This window comes from Antechinus flavipes, chromosome 1 (genome assembly GCF_016432865.1).
Source record: "Antechinus flavipes isolate AdamAnt ecotype Samford, QLD, Australia chromosome 1, AdamAnt_v2, whole genome shotgun sequence".
Lineage (NCBI taxonomy): Eukaryota > Metazoa > Chordata > Mammalia > Dasyuromorphia > Dasyuridae > Antechinus > Antechinus flavipes.
In genome coordinates this window covers 679,295,925-679,315,039 of record NC_067398.1, presented here as the reverse complement: position 1 = coordinate 679,315,039, position 19,115 = coordinate 679,295,925, and the positions used below count along the sequence as shown (strand labels likewise).

General features: G+C 44.1%; 1 protein-coding gene across 2 annotated transcripts in view; it reads right to left on the bottom strand.

Moving 5' to 3' along the window:
* Positions 1-4,808: 4,808 nt before the first annotated feature.
* Positions 4,809-19,115, bottom strand: part of LOC127545294 (ceramide synthase 4-like) — a 54,071-nt gene continuing 39,764 nt past the window's right edge. For both annotated transcript variants that reach the window (XM_051972467.1, XM_051972466.1), the window contains exons 3-11: positions 17,791-17,908; positions 16,974-17,092; positions 16,704-16,761; positions 14,574-14,624; positions 13,464-13,556; positions 12,886-13,014; positions 7,453-7,559; positions 6,944-7,100; positions 4,809-5,661 (exon numbers count right to left, since the gene is read on the bottom strand). In XM_051972467.1, coding sequence (XP_051828427.1) covers positions 5,473-5,661; positions 6,944-7,100; positions 7,453-7,559; positions 12,886-13,014; positions 13,464-13,556; positions 14,574-14,624; positions 16,704-16,761; positions 16,974-17,092; positions 17,791-17,908 — 1,021 coding nt within the window. In that variant the 3' untranslated portion in view covers positions 4,809-5,472. The remainder of the gene's footprint in view (positions 5,662-6,943; positions 7,101-7,452; positions 7,560-12,885; positions 13,015-13,463; positions 13,557-14,573; positions 14,625-16,703; positions 16,762-16,973; positions 17,093-17,790; positions 17,909-19,115) is intronic.

Sequence of the window (19,115 nt, the reverse complement as noted above, 5' to 3'; positions counted from 1 at the left end):
TAAAACTCAATTCAACAGGGGCAGCTAGGTAGCATAGGGGATAGAACACCGGTCCTGGAATCAGGAGGACCTGAGTTCCAATTCTACCTCAGCTATGTATTATTCCCTGAGCAAGTCACTTAACCCTGATTGCCTCAAAAAACAAATAAATTCTCAATTCATTACAGTATCCCTTAAATGCTAGGCTTACAAAGACAAAAATTAGCCCTCAAAAAATTCTTTGGTGGTGGTTGGTGGGAGATTAGGAAGGAGGAAGGGAAAGCATTTATATAATTTATACATAAATTATAATAATGTAATATTTATATATAAATTATAATATATAATATATATTATAGTTCATATATATAAAGCATTTACATAATGCTTATTATGTGCCAAGCACTGTGCTACTTTTTTTTCCCCTTGAAGCAGTTGGGGTTAAGTGACTTGCCCAGGGTCACACAGCTGGGAAGAGTTAAGTATCTGAGATCACATTTGAACTCAGGTCCTCCCGACTTCAGGGCTGTGTGCTAACTACTTGTAGAGATTCTCACAACAATCTTGCAAGGTGAATGGCGTTATCCTTTCTTACAGGTGAGTAAACTGAGGCAACTGGTAAATGTCTGAGGCTGGATTTGAACTTGTTTTCCTGACCCCAGAGCTCTAACCGCTTTGCCAACAGCTGAGAGACGGATGAGGTAAAACGGGCACTGGGAGGAGAGAGGGCCCCAACAATGGTGGATGGTCACATAGGAAGGAGGGGCTGAGCCTGGACCGAGGCCTGAAGGAAGAGAAATCTGAGAGGCCGAGGGAGTGGTGCGTTCTGGGCAGGGAACAGCTTGTGCCAGACCATGGAGGTAGGAGATGGAACATGATGTTCCGGGGACAGTTAAGCAGTTGGGCCTTCCTGGAACAAAGAATACTCACGGGCCAGTGCTAAGAAATGAGGCTGGAATCAGGGATCAGCATTAGTGCACCACTGCCCTCATGGGGCAGCTGGAAGGAAAGCACATGACAAAGCTGCAGGTGTTTCAGGTAGTTAACAAACAGTATTTATATCTAAGTGTAGAGTGTTTATCAAATCACGTTCCCGGCATGGATCTGATTCTCGTCTCCCCTGGAACAAAGGCCAGCCCAGAATGAGGGAATATCAAGAATACAAGAACTTAGAACCAGGGCCACGAGGGTACCCACAGGCCCCGAGATGATGCTGGGGGATCCGGGTCAGACTTGCTTGGGCTCTCTGTCTGAGCCCACCTACAGTCTGAGGAGAGATGGAGATGGGGCTCTGGGTCCCCCATTGGGCCCCTGGACTCACTGGGCAGGCAAGTCCTGAGCAGGTCCTTAAGGTCCTGGAACTGATTTGAGGAAAGGGAGGAGCCAGGGCTGGGCTCAGAGCAACCACGGGGCTGTGGGCTCTTTCCCATGGGAAAGACCAGGTGAGGGTTGATAGGAGGAAGAAGCAGCAGTAGCTGGGCCTGATAAAACTCTGGAACGGAAGGAAGGAATCCTAGTCTATCTTCTGACTTCGGCTTCACTAGATTGGCCACAGGGACATGGCAAAGACCCTCCCCCTTTCTGGAACTGCTTCTGTGTAAAGGAGGTGGCTGGATTAGGTGGTCCCTTTCAGTTCTATCATTCTGTGTTCCATATTCCAAAGTCACACAAGATTCATCCCCCGAGAGTGTACTGGTCATTCATCTCATTGGCTTAACCCAGCTGCTTTCTGAGGACCCCTGGGGAATTAGGGAGGGTCTCTCCCCTGGAGGGTGGGGCTCTTAGAAGATACTACTTTGGGAGCAGGTTTTAAAGACCTGTAACAAGCAACAGTTCTAAAATCATAGAATCTCAGAGCTGGAAGGAACCAGGAGGGGGTGGGTCATTTAGGGCAACCCAATCCTGAACCTCATAGGCCATGGGATTGGACAGAGCTATGGGATTGTATCAATGAGGTCCTCAGACTATATTTTACTCTTCATTTTACTGGCAATAAGATGAGCCAGAGTGATTCTGTCTCAATGGAGGCATTCTCTAATTTAAAGATTATTAACTAACTATATAGTGAGATTCTCCTGGTTCTCATGGAACCCAAGCTGGGAAACACCCACAACCACCATCATCATGCATTTGTTTTTTTCTTTTCTTTCTTTCTTTCTTTCTTTCTTTTTTTTTTTTTGATGAGACAATTGGTATTAAGTGACTTGCTCAAGGTCACATTACTAGGAAGTGTTGTGTCTGATGCTGGATTTGAACTCTGGTCCTCTGGCTCCAGGGCCAGTGCTCTATCTGCTGCACCATGTAGCTTCCCCCAACATGCATTTATTAAGTGCTTACTGTGTACTAGGCACTGTGCTAAGAACTGGGGATACAAAGAAAGGCAAAAAACAATCCCTGCTCTGAAAGGTCACAGGGACAGATGACATGCAAACAGCTATGTAATACAAAACGTACACAAAAATGGGGGGCAGTTATCTCAGAGGGAAAGGACTAGGGCAGCCAAGAAGCACAAGTAAAGGGGAAGAGCATTCTAGGAACGGGGGACAGTCACTCAAAAGGAGATGGAGCATTCTGGGTGAGAGCAAGAAAGCTAATGTTGCAGAGAGAACGGAAAGAGTAGGAACAGGTGAAGTTAGGAAGAGTTTAAAAAACTAAATGGAGGATTTTATTGATCCTGGGGGTAATAGGGAGCCACTGAGTTTACTGATAGGACAGTGACTTGGCCAGCCCTTTAGGAAGATGACAACTGAGTGGAAGATAAACGGGATTTAAGGTAGTGGGAGATTTGGGGCAGGAAGATTAACCAGCAAGCTCTTGCAGTAGTAGCTTCTCTCCCTCAACTCTAGATTTGGGTTCCAGCTTTGGGGATAGAGATCCCATTCATAGGGACTCCTTTATAGGACGTTCCCTGATATTCAATCAACAAACATTTAATACGTGACTACTATGTGGCAGGCACTAACACTAAAAGCTGCGAATATGAAGAAAGGCAAGATAGTCCCTGCTCTCAAAGAGCTCACATTTTAACAGGGGAGAAAAGACGTATCTCCTGCTCGCTCTTTAAATTTTGACTCTGCCTTGTTTTGGGGATTATCTTTGGGATGGAGCAGATAGGAGGAGGAACTAAGAGGCTAAAGATATGTCCAGCGTAGATTGGGCCGATGGTGGAGAAAGAAGGAGAAGCTGCAGGTGTGCAGCTTTGTGGGGACACGGCCTCCCAAGGATGCTCTTCTGGCAAGTACCTGGAGCTTCATCCCTTCCTCTTTCCTTGCCTTCGACTTGTGGAGTAGCAATTATTTTAACAAAAGAGGTTCCAACACTTATTTTGAATTTCAAGAAGCTTTATCATGCTGCCACTCTGGACAGCCCCTTTCTATAGGAATTACAAATATATGAAAGAGGAAGCAGCTGGAGGTGTTTAGTCTCTGGTGGTGTTATAGAGGGGAGATGAAAGGGGGCTGTCAGTCCTGGCAGGGGAGGCAGGGGCAGCTTGCCCAAAGCAGTAGAGGGAAGCAGAAGGAGGCAAGTGTGGCTGGGGGCAGGACCCTTTTAAGATGATATCTGGAGCCTGATTGCCTCCCGCTCCTCTCTAGGACTCTTAGCTTTAAACTGTCCCTCTGGCCTGTTTGCTTCATGGGAGAAAGCACTCCCAGGCTTTCCTCACTCTGGAAGGACTAGATTAGGCCGGTCTGCTTGACCCAATAAATAGCTGAACCGGGTTTCTTTTGTTCACACAAACATGTTCCGGTAGCACCCCTACATCAGTCTCTCCCTGTTGGTTATTGAGTGAAAGATGTGAGGATTGGGAGCCAAACTCTTTCCCTTCTGTGTCTTGAGGAGACCCCCTCTGGAAAGTCCTTCCCTCCTGTTTAGCAGAGAACAGGTAGGAGAGTGGAGGCAGCCGGTAGCCCCAGCCACGAGACAGAAGGAGATGAGGGGATTAAGGTGGGGTATTCTAGATGGAATCTGAATACTGGCTTGGCTGTTCACCAGTGTGTAACGGGAGACGAGTTCCCTCTCTCCCTCTCTCCCTCTTTCATTTTCCTCATCTGTAAAATGAGGGGGTTGGACTAGATGAAATCTCAGGTCCCTTTTCAGCGCCAAATGCTTAGGGTCTGATGGAGTTTTACCAGGGGGCTTGGACTCCCAGGGGGGATATCTCTGCAGAGATCCTCACTCAGAATTCCTTTTCCACTCACTCCTCCTATTGTCAGACACTCACTTCCTACCCACCATTGCTCCCACTTCAGGTCACAGAGCTGAGAGCTAGAGGAATCACTGATGTGGGGAGATTTTGCCATGTTGTCTCTCTACATAATTCTAAATTTAGGATGTCTAAGCATCTGGACTGGGGAGTTAAAGTGGGGGGCTTCTGCTCCCAAGCAAGGAGTCCTAGACATCATTGTCTGACTTGTCTTGGGATCAACTCGTTCCAAACTGAAGTCCTCCAGGCTTTTCCCGGACTCCCACTGCCATCCAGTTGAGGGAGGGGTGAGATTTGGGGCAGGTGGCAGTGAAAGGTTGTCTCAGAAGGGTGAGAGAGATTTGGACTTGATAGAGGAATGAACATATAAATTCTTAGCAATAACAACTGTTCTATAAAAAGAATGGACTATTTCCAGAGGCAGTGAGCTCCCCATCATGGCAGGTATCCAAGCAAAAGCTGAATAATCATATGCAGACCGGGATGTTGCTGCTGAAATAGGGCTTCAAATAAGAGACCCTCTGAGGTCCCTTCCAGTTGTGACGTTTTAGGACTCTGACTAGTACTACAACTGAGGAAGGGTCCAGAAGAATGAGCAGTGAATGAAAGAGGCCGGCATCCCAGAGACAGTGAAAACTACTCCATTCAAGTTTTATTGTTCCCTCTCTGGGTCTGGGGAAACCCAGAATGCACCCCATCCCAATCCTGAATGGGCTACCCTGAATCCTAGGGTTTGCAGAGGTGAGGCTTCAGGCTGGGACAGGGAGAAGGGTCTGAGGCTGGTCAGCTCAATCCAGACCCAGGCTTACAAGCCCATGTATCCCCCATATTGGCTCAGGAAGAAGCCTGCTCCTTCTTAACCTCATGGGGATGTAACCCTGGGGTAGGGGGATAGGAGGCTCTTAGGGTCCCTCAGCTCTCTCCTCAGGGGTACCTGCACAGCAGAAACAGAGCCTATCCCCAATCACCCTGGCTTTCTAAGGCCTTAGCAGCCAGTCCAGGGATACTGGCTCAGGATAAAGGCTGTTCAGGAGAAAGATCATTAAGCCCACTCCCAAATCTTCAACAGAGATTCTATCTTTCTTCCTCCTCCCTCAGGTCCAGCAGAGGTGGGGACAGAAATGAGATGGAGAAATAAGTAAAGGGTCCTAGTCCAGGCCTATGGAGTCCGTGCTCCATCAGATTCTGGGAAATTTCCCACGACAACCGAATCCTCAGACAGTCTGCAGACCAGTCATCCAGGTTTCATCCCTGAGCCAGACCATCTGGTAGCCCTGAGCCGGACCAGGCTATGTTGCTGGGACGTGGCCATTGGCCAGCTGGCTGGGCCCAGCCCCACGAGCGACCCTGGCCCGGGGAAGGGTACAAGTGTCTGTTTTGTCATTGGACTGAAGCCTCCCATTCTTCTGTCGGGGTGCCTCGGACTGTTCATCACTTGTATTCTGTTCTTCCAAGTCACTCCTTATGTCATTCTGCATCTGAAAACCAGAGGCCAAGAGGAGAGGCACCGAGAGCAAAGGGATGAGAGAAATGAAAAGAGACAGAGATGGGGAGAGGAGAACAGAGTAAGAAAGAGGGGGAGAGTGGAAGAAGGGGAATAAAGCAGAGTAAGAAAGAAGAGGAGAGTGGAGACAAGGGGAATAAAGCAGTAAGAAGGGGAGAGTCGAGATAAGGGGAATAAAGCAGTAAGAAGGGGAGAGTCGAGATAAGGGGAATAGAACAGAGTAAGAAAGAAGGGGAGAGTGGAGACAAGGGGAATAAAACAGTAAGAAAGAAAGGGAGAGTGAAGACAAGGGGAATAAAGCAGTAAGAAGGGGAGAGTCGAGATAAGGGGAATAGAACAGAGTAAGAAAGAAGGGGAGAATGGAGACAAGGGGAATAAAACAGTAAGAAAGAAAGGGAGAGTGAAGACAAGGGGAATAAAACAGTAAGAAGGGGAGAGTCGAGATAAGGGGAATAGAACAGAGTAAGAAAGAAGGGGAGAGTGGAGACAAGGGGAATAAAACAGTAAGAAAGAAGGGGAGAGTGGAGACAAGGGGAATAAAACAGTAAGAAGGGGAGAGTCGAGATAAGGGGAATAGAACAGAGTAAGAAAGAAGAGGAGAGTGGAGACAAGGGAAATAGAACAGAGTAAGAAAGAAGGGGAGAGTGGAGACAAGGGGAATAGAACAGTAAGAAAGAAAGGGAGAGTGAAGACAAGGAGAATAAAACAAAGAAAGAAGGGGAGAGTGGAGATAAGGGGAATAAAACAGTAAGAAAGAAAGGGCAAGCAGAGACAAGGGGAATAAACCAGTAAGAAAGAAAGGGAGAGCAGAGACAAGGGGAATAAAATAGTAAAAAGGGGAGAGTGAAGACAAGGGGAATAAAACAATAAGAAAGAAGGGGAGAGTAAAGTTGGGGAATAAATGAGACACAGGCAGAAAGCAAAGGCAGAGAAGGAGAAAAGAATCAGGAGAAAAGCAAAGAAATGGGGGAAACACATATATGAGGAAAGAGATGATAGCAGAGATGGAGGGAGAGTTGGGAAATGGAGATTGTCACGGGCTTGGGATCAGACTCCCTGCTTGAACCCCTTGGGTGCCTATCGGCACTGGGATGCCAGGCCTGGGTCCCCACCTTTCCACCACCCAGACTCCCCTGCACCCCAAGGACCAGGCTTCCTGTTCACTTGCCCCTGCTCTGTCTGAAATGGGCCTAGGATGGGCTCACTGGGCCTTAAGAGCATCAGGGGCCAGGGCCCAGCCCCAGATCTGTACATACCCTGCCAGCTAAAACAAACTTGTAGACCATACGGAGGATGAGGCCGGACCAGAAGACATGGAGAACCTGAAGGACCATGAGGAGGGCATTGAAGAAATAGTATCCAAAGAAGGGCTGGAATTTGATCATGGAATCATAGTAGGTAGTGTAGAGAATTCTGCAGGAGAAAGAGGAACTTGGGTCACTGTGGGGCTGGGCTCCCAGAAATCTGCCCCACTCATGGGGAGGGCTTGGTATCTAGACAAGTCTTGGTCACCAGAGATTCTTCAGTCCCCCAGAAATGGGAGGAGGTGGAACAGGAACCCCAAGAATAGCATCCTGAAAGACCCCTAGCTCCATCTGGCCTGGCCAGGGCCCATCACCAGGCAGGTCATTACTTGTCTTTGGAGGGACAGCTCTAGGCAGCACAAGGTCTTCAGTGAGGAGGGCTTGGGACCCCAGGTCTCTCCCGTGGATCACACTAAGTCCCCCTATGCCCACCCCACCCCATCTCTTGAGACCAGGCTCACTTGGTTGGGAAGATAATGAGCCGGGTAACGATGAACACCAGGGCAAAGATGATGAAGAGTGTGTCACAGATATGCCTCCGCTGTGCATAATTAAACATTTTACAGGCCTGGGAGGGAAAGGAAGAGAAGAAAAAGAGAAAGAAAGAATTTTAGAATCAACTAATCTCAAGATCTGGGAGGGACCTGAGAGGGCACCTAGTTCCACCCATACTGGAACAGGGATCCCCTTTAGAGCTCGACAAGTGATCACCCAGAATCCACATGAAGATTTCAGATGATGCAAACTTACTGCTTCCTTGGGGACAGCCCATTCTACTTTCAGATAGCTCGACAGATCCTTGGGAAGTTTTTCTTTATCCCCAGCCAACATCTGCCTCTCCCTTGTTGTTCCATTCTTAGGCCATCCTGAACAAGTGACCACCTTTTATTAAGTCTTCTAATTCCTTCACTCGATCACGTTTGCCACAGACCATTTGACATCCCGGTCCTCCTTGGCTAAAAACTCTCCAATTCTTTCCGGCTTCATTCTTGTCACTCTCCCTTCCACAAGTGTCTCTTCCCATCATCTACATCATCTTGAACACGAGTTTGAGCCAGGCAGAGCCCAGAGTGACTTAACTCTCTCGTTCTGGGCACTGGGATTTTCCAGATGCTCCCCTTTCTGGGGCCAGCGTATCCCACTGCTGATTCATTCCGGGCTTGCCATCCACCAAAATCCCCTGGGTATTTTCAGAACCTAACCACACCTTCCCCAACTTGTGCTTGTAAAATTGACAGAATTACTGCATGCTGGTGAAGATTTTGAGGGACCCCTGAGTGTCATCTAGTTTGTTGGAACTGCATCCAGCAAACTGTCTTCTGCAGGTCTTCTAAGCTACTTTAATGAAACCTCTGCTGGTTTCCCTGAGTTAATACCTACCCTGTCCTGTTCTCCCTTCTTCCAGCCTTACCTTCTGTTCAATTAATCCTTAAGCATTTATTAAGTGCCTACTATATGTTTTGTTCTAGGGAATACAAAGAAAAAAAAAAATAGTTCCAGACTTCTAAGAGCTTACTTGCTCTAGGGGAAGATAACTGGTACACATAAATACATAAATTATATTTAAATAACAGTTGGGAGGAATTAATAAAGACCTTATGTGGGGGGTAAACTTTGAGATAGAATATTGAGTTCCCTGAATGTTAAGATGTGGAAATAAGAGAGAAATAAGAGCACAGGAGATGATCTGTGTAAAAAACAAAGAGATGAAAGATAAATTACCACATGTGAGGAATAGTGAAAATGCCTGTTTGGCTGGACTGGAGAGTATGTGAAAGGAAAGAACATGTGATCAACTCAGAGAGGTAGGCCTGAGACAGGCTGGGAAGAAAGGGCTTTAAATGCCAAACACAGGAGCCGAAACGAAGAGTCTTTATTTAATCTGAGGGCTCCAGGAAAACCCTGAAGCTTTTTCAGTAGGTAAGTGAAATGGATCATTTTAGGAATATTATATAGGATGGAAAAATGAATTGGAGTGGAGAGAGATTTGAAGGCTCCCAGGGAGATCAATCAGGGCGGCTGGGTAGGTGTTACAGCAGAGACAGGGTCAGTCAGATGTGGAATCTTTCTCATCTTTCTGAGTTCAAATCTGGTCTCAAACACTACTGTGTGACTCAGGGCAAGACACCTAACCTCATCTCTAAAATGAGCTGGAGAAGGAAATGGCGAGTCACTGTAGTATCTCTGCCAAGAAAAATCCCAAATGGGATCATGAAAAATTGGTCATGAGTGAAAAGACTGAACAATAATAACCACCACCACAACCACCCATCAGGACGCTACTAGTCCATAATCAAAGCTAGAGACGGTGAGGAGTTGAATTTTAGTGATGGTCACATGGATGGGAGAAATATCTACTATGTGCAAGGCACAGTGCTAAGCACTTTGGAGGGCTTTTTAAAAAAAATTAAATCTAATAAAAACGACAAGGGAGCAAGCATTTAAGTGTCCACTATGTACCAAACACCATGCTAAGCATTTAACAAAAATCTCATTTGATACAAACTCAATCTACAGGAGATTTAGTTAGCACTATTACTTTACGGAACTAACTATAATAAAAACAAATTTATTTTGGAAAAACAAAATCTAGAGTCTCAAGGAAAATATTGGAGAAAGATGGAAATGAAGGGAGCAAAACATTTCCACACCTCAAATTATACAAGAAAGAGTAATCACAAAAACTATTTGGTACTGGCTTAAAAAAAAAAAAAAACCCGGAAAAAGATCAGTGAAATAAATTAGTCAAGAATCAAAAACAACCAAACAATAACCTAGTCACTGACTGGAAAAATCCAAATTACTTATGGAAGAATTCTGATTTGACAGCAATGACTCAGAAAACTGAAAAGCAGTAAGGCAGGAATTAGGTTTGGGTCAGTCTTTTATACCTTTTACTACAATTAAGTTCAATACGGATATGTACCTTGAGTAAAGTTCATTCTATAAAAAATGAGAAGACAACCATATCAAGTACCCTTCATAGCTATGGTTCAGAAATTCTTAAGCAAAAAAAGAGGCAGAAGTAATCACAAAAGATAAATAAATTTGTACAAAACTTTTACACTAACAAAAACCAATGCAAGTAGGATAAGAAGAGAAGTATTTTATTGGGAAAAAAGTCTTTCCTACCTATCTTTAATATCTAAGATGTATAAGGAATTAATATAAATATTTAAGAGAAAAAGCTATTCTTTATTGAATAAGTGGACTGTGAACAAATTGTTCTGAGAGGAATTACAAACTATTAATAACTATGAACAATGATCCTAAATTAGTGAAGAAAAATTCAATAGCAATGTGGTGAGTGGGATGGTGAGTTGATAAGGGAGGTATGTTAGAATTTTGTCTTATAGCAGTGAGGACTTAGTTAAGGTTGTGTACCACAAATTTGAGTGAACCCAGTAGGGTTTGCTGATAATATTTTCCTTCCCAAACTCTGTGCATGTGTGTATGTACACACTGGATGAATCTCTTCCTCCATTAACAAAGAAAGAAAGAAAGAAAGAAAGATTCAAATAAAAATTTCAAAGGTTTAACTTCACATCTGTAAAATTATCAAAGATGACAAAAAAAATTAGTAAACACTAAGTGCTGGAAGGGCTTCAGAAAAACAGGCACACTTTTGGTGAAACAGTAAGCTGGAAAAAAATTATAGTTATTTTTTAGAAATTAATAAAATATCTACTCATTGACCCAGAGAAGATATATTGAAAGGTGGAAAAAGCAATGACTTTGCAGTCAGATGACTTGGATTCATCTTCACTACTATCTTGTTTCTTATCTCTACTACCTATATGATTTTGAATATATTAATCTCTGTGTGCCTTAGTTTCCTCATTTGTAAAATAATGTTTAACTAGGTTCTTTTCAGCTTGAAATCTATGATCCTACTACTATGCAACTATCTCAGAGATAGTAGAGATAGGAGGAAAATCTCATAAACATCAAAATACTTTTTTTTTTGTAGGAGCAAAGTGGAAACAAAATATATTCTCACTGACTGGGGACTGGCTAAACAAATTGCAGTACATAAAGGCCTATTATGGTGCCATAATTAATGATGAATATGAAAAATTCAGAGAAACAAAAGTTTATATAAATTGACAAGCAGAATTAGGGAAAAAACCATACACTGTGACTTCCACAATATTAAATGGAAAGAATAAAAAACCAGAACTAAACACTATGATAATAAAGAAAAGAGATGAAAAAATGGACCTCCTTCCCTTCTGGGTGGTGATGAACGGGTGGGAGCACGGAACAATACATATCCTGTATTGTCAAGCAGATGACAACAAAAGATATCAATACAGAATTTTTTCATATTGATAAGTACAAAAGAGAAAAATAGAAAGCTAGGCTATGAGTATAGGAAAGTTGAGCAGGAAGCCTAATTAATGGATTGCCATCAGGGTGGGAGAGTTGGGGATGATTTTGTAGCTTTCTGTGGGAAGTTCTATTTCCTCAAACACAAACCTTTCCTTGGGAACCTTCCACTGGGACATCCATACTTTCCCATTAATACATTTGTCCATTAATACATTCCCAGTTATCTCTACAATTATACAGTACTTTAAAGGTTTGCAAAGTATTTTACATCCATTATCTCATTTGATCTTCACCTCCTCTTCCTTGCCCTGCTACTACAGTCCAGGTTTTCTGACTTCACATCTTTTTCCTACAGTATCATAATATTTGATAGAATTTGAAGGGACATCAGTGACCATCGAATCTCATCTATCTCTGATCAGAACCCCTCCGACATCTCAACTGGGGCTATCCAGTTTTGGCCTGAAGACTTCGCAAGAGGGAGAAACTCTTCACTTTCCAAGACATTCCATCTATTCCACTTGTTGGACAGCTCTTATTGTTAGAAAGTTTTCTCTGACTTTAAACCTAAATCTCTACAACTTCTCCTAGTTCTGCCACACACAAATCCAATTTTCTTACACACAATAGACTTTCAGCACTTTCAGGTCATTATCAAGTTCCCTTAAGTCTTTTCTTCTCCAGATTAAAGATTCCCATTTCTTTCAAACAACACTCAATTTTAGAATCCTTTTATTATCCTGGCAATGGATGCGATGTGATTTACCAATATTTTTCCTATAATGAAGTAGGAAGAATTTATTGTAAGCTCCAGATATGTTCTGACCAGGGGAGAGTACAGTGGGACTAACACTTCCCTAGTACTGAAAAAACAGAATGAAGGGAATGTGGTGAATTGCCCATAGTCACACAGTTGGTTAATGAATGTTCCTGCTTTTTCTTAGACTGGAGGCTTTATCTGGGGTTGTGGAATTCTAAGGGAAAGAGACCTTATTTTCTCATAACTGGGGATATGCTGGTAAATGTTTAACAACCAGCTCTTTGGTAGGGGAGAAAAATACACACACAACATATGTAAGTTTAATCTACATTTTTTTTTTTTTTTTTGGCTAAGGCAATTGAGGTTAAGTGACTTGCCCAAAGTCACACAGCCAGGAAGTATTAAGTGTCTGAGACCAGATTTGAATTTGGGTCCTCCTGACTTCAGGACTGGTGCTCTATCAGCTATACCACCTAGCTACCCATAATCTACATTATTAATTTTTTTCCTTTCACTTGCTTATTTTTCCTTTTTTTTCTTCTTTTTAAAAAACAGTAACAATAATAATGCTATAGAAAAATCCAATACTTTCCTAGGTCTGGGACAATCAATAGAACAATTAATTGAGCCCTGATTTGTAGTGTTTGTCAATTTCTGATGCATGAATGAAAATTTAGTAATGAATTCTCGAGAGTTGGCTCTAACACTCCCTTCTTTAAATCACAGAACTCCATCTGTTAATACGGATGCTTAACAAAGGGCCTGGAAGATCAGACAAGAGACCGACGCCTTGTTCACTCACCTCCATGAGAATGTCAGATATGTCATGAAGCAGTAACACCAAGGTCCCAATGCGCAGGAGATTAGCAGAATAAGAGAATCCAATCAAGATGATAGTGACAAAGTGGTGGATGACCTGCTCCTTTAAGTCCTGGGGAAAGGAAGGCAGCTGTCACACCAGGATTCTGGGATTCCGGTCTACACCAGGGTGAGACCCTCCCACTCGGATGCTAAGGAACACCCACCAACAAAAGGTCCAGGTCCGCTAAGGGTGATCCAGATAAGACCCAAAAAGGACAGGTGGGAAGAGGAGACCAAGAGACGGAGAGGAGACAACATGGGAGGAATTGGGAGGGAGTTGGAGACAGGGCGCAGATTCTTCCCTGAGGTCCAGATGGAGGTACCTGATTTCCAGGAATCCCTTGCCCAGCTTCAGGCAGAGCACACTGACCAGGTCTGGCGGGCCAAGTCCCCATGCATAGCCTTCAGAGCCAAAGTCAAGCTCGGTACTTTCCCAGGGGAGGCAGGTATGAATAATGGGCCTCCATCAGACTCAAGGAATGGGACCTTTCCCCTCTGCCTGGAGTCTCCTTAACTCACCTTTCTCTTAACATCAAAGGGGAGAGTCAACAGCAGAGAGATGTAGAAGCCAAGTTCAAGGAGGTACCACCAGTACATGGCAGGCTGCAGAGGCTGCAGGTCAAAGACATGACGTGGTTAGATAGTGTGAATTGGGTATACAGTGAGAAAAGACAGAACTGTTTCATGAGTCCAAGAACGCTACCTTGTCCCTTCTCTGCAGAAGGCTCAAAGAGCACCAGAAACCTGTCCCCACGAACCTGATACACGAACGTCACTTCTTTTAATGGAAGGGTGACAAGACTAGAAAATTGGGCAATGCTACAGAAGAGGTTTTATTCAGATTCTAGCCAGGCATTTATCAATAAATCTCTCATTTAATTCTTTTGGGAGAACACAAAATGTAGACCAGATGATAAAAGATGACTGGGTGAATAGTTGGTCCAAAGAATAATTCAATACGAATTTATACAGGGGGCTCCAATGAGAAACCCAAAAGGTCTGTGCTTTGCCCTATGCCATTGAAAAAAAAATTTTAAATCACTAATTTTGATAAAGTCACAGATTGCATGCTTATAAACGGTCCAATGGCAAAAAGAAGGGAAAGATAGCTAACATTTGGAATGATGGTCAGGATTTTAAAAGTTTGTTGCCCAAATTTAATAGAAAAAATTGTAGAGTTTGAACACTGGTTCAAAAATCAGGGACGGGATGGTTAGATAGCAAAATTATCTGAAAGAGACCTAAGATCTTTACTGAACTGAAAGCCATAACTGTAGTTAAGTTTTTGAAGGGCACTACATGCAGAAGGCACTAGACTTGGTCCCCTGGGCCTCGAGAGGGAAAAAGTTGAAAAAGTAATGGGTGGAAGTTCGAGAATTTAGGGCAGATTAAGTCTTGAGAGAAACGTTCTAACAATCAGAGATGTCCCAAAGTAGAATGGGAGGCCAGAGGATGTAATGGATTTCTCCTGATAGAGAGGACTCTGATCCAGGTATGGATTGGATTAAATGGCTCCTGAAATCCCTTCCAACTTTGAGATTCTAAGATTCCGTATGAGCATCTGCTTTAGATCCAAGGCCTGTTTTACTGGACATGGTTGCCATACATCCTCCATCTTGGGTTACATACCTGGAAGGGATATTTGTCCCAGCATGTCTTGAGCTCCCACAGCCATGTTTCCTGGAAGATGAACAAGGGATGGGTTTCAAGAAATTACCCTCAGCATTTCCAGCTCTACAGGTAATAGCTTTGACCTGTAACTCTGAAGCGCCCTCAGGGAACTCCAAGCACTCAACATAAATAATCTCATCCCCACTTAACAGTGTGTTCTGCCATTATCTTGGCCTCCCCCTACTCCATTCTCCCCCGCTGAGACAAGGTCAGGATTTAACCTGTTGGGCAATACATGATCTGGGAGAAGGGTCTGACTCTTGCCACCGTTTCCCCCCTCCCTCCTAAAGCATGTTATTTGACCTACTCAATAAATCCCAATGGTTCCCTATTACTTCTTGAATCAAGTATAAAATCCTCTTTTTGGTTCTAAAGCCTTTCAAAAATCTGACCCCTTCCTACCTTTCCAGTCCTACATTTTCTCTACCTTTACTTCCTGCCAAATATTCTATGATCCATTGACAATGCTACTGGCTTCTTTGCTGTTCTTTGAATAAAACATGCTATTTCCTAACTCAATATGTCTTCACTGGTTCTCCACCAGGTCTAGGATTCTTTCCCTCTTCATCCAAATCTCTTCTATCTGAGACACCTCCAATTTACCCTGGATTAATCAGGCTTACATCTAGTTATTTGCATGTAGTCCCTCCTCCATGAGAATGGGAGCTCCTAATGGATAGAACTGATTTTATCTTTCTTTGAATCTCCAGTTCTCAGGTGGGTACAGAAGAAGTCCTTAACAAAAGCTCGTTCCCTGCCTCTGGGTCATCTGTTGATTCTAGCAACAGCTGATGGCTGGGCAATTTTTATTCTCCTCCTGGCCTTCCCAGGCCTTCAATAATTCCCTTCCTGCTCCTTTTGTTTGTTTCCCAGTCAGCTTTTTAGCTTTTATATATCTTCTTTCATTAGAATATAATTCTTTGAAGGCAATAACTATCCTTTCTGCTTGTATTTTGCATCCCCAATTTAAATTGACCACCTGATCTTCTGCCTATCTCTCTACCTCTTTCTTTCTTTCTTCTTTTTTTTTTTTTTTTTTTTTGCTGAGGCAATTGGGATTAAGTGATTTACCTGGGATCACACAGCCAGGAAGTGTTAAGTGTCTGAGGCCAGATTTGAACTCAGGTCTTCCTGCAGGGCTAGTGTTCTATCCACTGAACCACTTAGCTGGTCCCCTCTACCTCGTTCTGTAACCAGTATGGTCTTGTTCCCTATTGTAGGTGGCTCAATCTTCCGTATGGAGCCCTGATTTAAGAGTTTCTAATCCTTTCTGATCACGTGGGCCACTTAAGCTACAGGCTTAGAGAGGCTGTGGTCAGGCTGAGACAACCTGACTCTCAGACTCAGGGGAAAGGTATGGGAGAATGGTGAACAATGAGAAGGGAAGGGACAACAATATAATGGCTAAGGTGGGAAGAGGACATGGTTTAGAACATGGGGACAGAGAGAGAAGGATAAAAAGAGCAGAGAGGGATGGAAGGGAGGATCAAAGAAAAGGATGAAGGCAGGACAAGAGAATGGAAAGAGAAGAATATAGACTATGGGGTTATAAATGAATTGAGAGATTGGGAAGAGACAGGATGGGAAGGGAAGGGATGAGAGAAGGGGGGACTGGAATGAAAAATAAAGGGAAAAGAAGAACATGTGGATAGGGACAGCTAGTTGGTGCAGTGGATAGAGCACCAGCCCTGAATTCAGGAGGACCCGGGTTCAAATCTGGTCTTAGACACTTAACACTTCCTGGCTGTGTGACCCTGGGAAAGTCACTTAACCCCAATTGCCTCAGGGGGGAAAAAAGAATATGTGGATAGACAGGATGGTGAAATAGAAAGAATGGGGATGACTAGAAAAAAGAGGGATGGAGAATATGAGAACAGGAAGGAACAAGGAAGCAAGAGATGGGTAGAGAAGATGAGAAGTTAAAGGGAGAGGGATGAAAGAGGATATGAGAATAGAGTGAAGGGGAGGGACCAAAAATATGGAAATGAAGAGGAGGATGGGCACAGCAAAAAGTCCAGAGGTGGAAGAAGGGATGAGAAAGAAAGGGATAGAGGAATCTGTGTTGAGGATGGGAAAGGACATACTCACATTGTAGAGCACGAGGAAGCCTCCAAAGAAAGAAGAGAAGTAAAATAAAAATCTCCAACTGAAAATACAGAACAGAATATGGACTAAGTTTGGGGAGCCCCAATCCAGGGGTGGGAGAGATGAAGGAGGGGATGGATAGAAAGGGCTATTGCCAGGGGCAGGTCAGACTTAAGACTCAAAAAATAGGACCCTAGATCCCTAATTAGGCTTGTCCCCCACCCCAGATCTTGGCCAGGCTCCCTTTTATGGACGGCACTCCCCTAGGCTCACCAGGCTTCACAGAATTTCTTGCTCAGTAACGGTCGGTCCTGATTTCTCCGGCGCCGAAACCAGCGCTGGGCCTGCCTCACGGACAGGCCGCACTGGCTGGCCAAGTGACTCAGCTGCGCCTGGAGACAGAAGGACAGGAAATGGGGATGGGGGAGAAAGCAAGACCTAAGCTCTCAGGAAAGATGGCCTCTCCTTCAAGTTTACTCAGGCCACTGTCCACTTCACCAAGCTGCCACTCTGCCCCCAGAAACCTAGAACTTCCCAGACCCTGGTGAACTCTACATCGGAGGGCTTGAGGGACAGAGGCTGGGTCTTTGGGGTTAATGTTAATGGAGCTGTCTCTTCCCTTGCCAGGGAAAGTCCGCCCAAAGAAAGCATTGCCCACATTATACCTGGGAAGAAGGGAGGTGGAGGTTGGGACAGGGACATGCGCTGGGGAAATCTCCCTAAAAGAAGCCCCTGTGAGAAGAACTTTAGAACAGACTTTCAGAGCTGGAAGGACCCTCAGATCTAACCCTTTTCTACTCCCTCGTTTTACAGATGAGAAAAACTGAAGCCCAAGAGTTGAATTAACTTGTTCAAAGTCATCCATCAGTGGAAGAAAAAGAAACTCAAGTCTCCTGGGCTCCTGGCCCTCTCTATGGTGTAGAAATGGTAGTTCTTGGTACTTAGATCATCCTGAGGCTGAATCCATACTTAATCCCTCTAATGAACCGATGCACAGAGGGATTTCCCACAGGGCAATATCAACTCCTGAAGGGAAGTGGAGGAATTTAGGCATCCAACTTAATGTCATCCAGTCCAGGAACCTCCTCACCTCTTTTGGATCCTTATTGTGGGTCCGGAAAAAGTTCTCCAGGATAGGGTTAGGGGTAGCCTTGACCCTCAGGCGATCACGCACACCCAAAGCCCTGCTCAACGGCATCGCGATGGTCCTAGTACAAGAGACAGGAGGATGTGATACCCAAGAACCCCTCCCCCTCATCTAGGGTCCTTTGGGAGCTTTTTGCCAAATCCAAGCGGGCCTGCCCCAGCTAACTCACATACCCTGCAGGAGATGAGGTGCAGGGGGAAGAAGGGAAAGGGAGCTCTCAGCAAGGGCAAATGTAAGGTGATCAATCTAAATCTCAGCAGAACTCTGGGATGCTGGGAAAGTGAAAGGAGCATTCCCTACAAACGGGTTCCTGATCAGAAAAGCCCCATGAAATACTAGCCAGAGCCAAAGAGCAAACTCTCAATTTCAGCAAGTATTTATTCAGTGCTTCTATATGTAAAGTTTTACCTCAGTGCTGGGAGTAGAATTACATCCTTTAGAACCCATAGACTAATAGAGATGTAAGATACCAACACAGCTATATATTATATGTGATATCACGGGGTTAAGTGCATGGTAAAGGAATCTTCCAAAAGGGAAGGTTATTACCAGCAGTGAGGGTCAAATCAGGGTAAACTTTCAAGAGGAGGAGGCGTTGGAGTTAGTCTGTGAGGGTTGGAGATGAATTTAACAGGCAATTAAAAGGCGAGGATGATATTCCAAGAATAAAGCTGTGGTAGATGTGGGAGTAGAAGAAGCTGTTGGCCAAGTTTAACTGGACTCTCCTGGGCAGGAAGACCACCCCCCCCCACTTGTTTTTTGTGGCCCAATAACATTCCACATAGTTCATATATTGCAATCTTATGGAATTACTAGGAGAAAAAACATTTTGTAATCACAAGGCATGGTATATGGGAAAGACTATTGGATTGGGGGCCAGAGAGGATTAGATTTTAATCTCAGCTTGGCTACTTACAGGCTGTGTGATGTTAGGGGAAGTTACCTCATTTTTCTAGGATTTAGTTTCCTCATCTGAAAAATGTTTGGAGTTGGACAAGCATGGTCTCTAGTTCAAGTGTCCTTAATCTGGACTCCACAGACCCTCAAGGAGGCCTTGGAAAAATTTTAAGTCTGAGAACTGAGATAACAAAGAAATACACTTCTATTTCAATATAGCCGGTTTCCAAGTACCAGACCCAAAGTCAGGAGGACCTGAGTTGAAATGTGATTTCAAATACTTATAAATTTATAAAGTTACTTCCAGCTCTAATTTAATGAACCAAAGCCATAGAAATATGTCCTGATTCTCTTAATTTGCTTCAATCTAG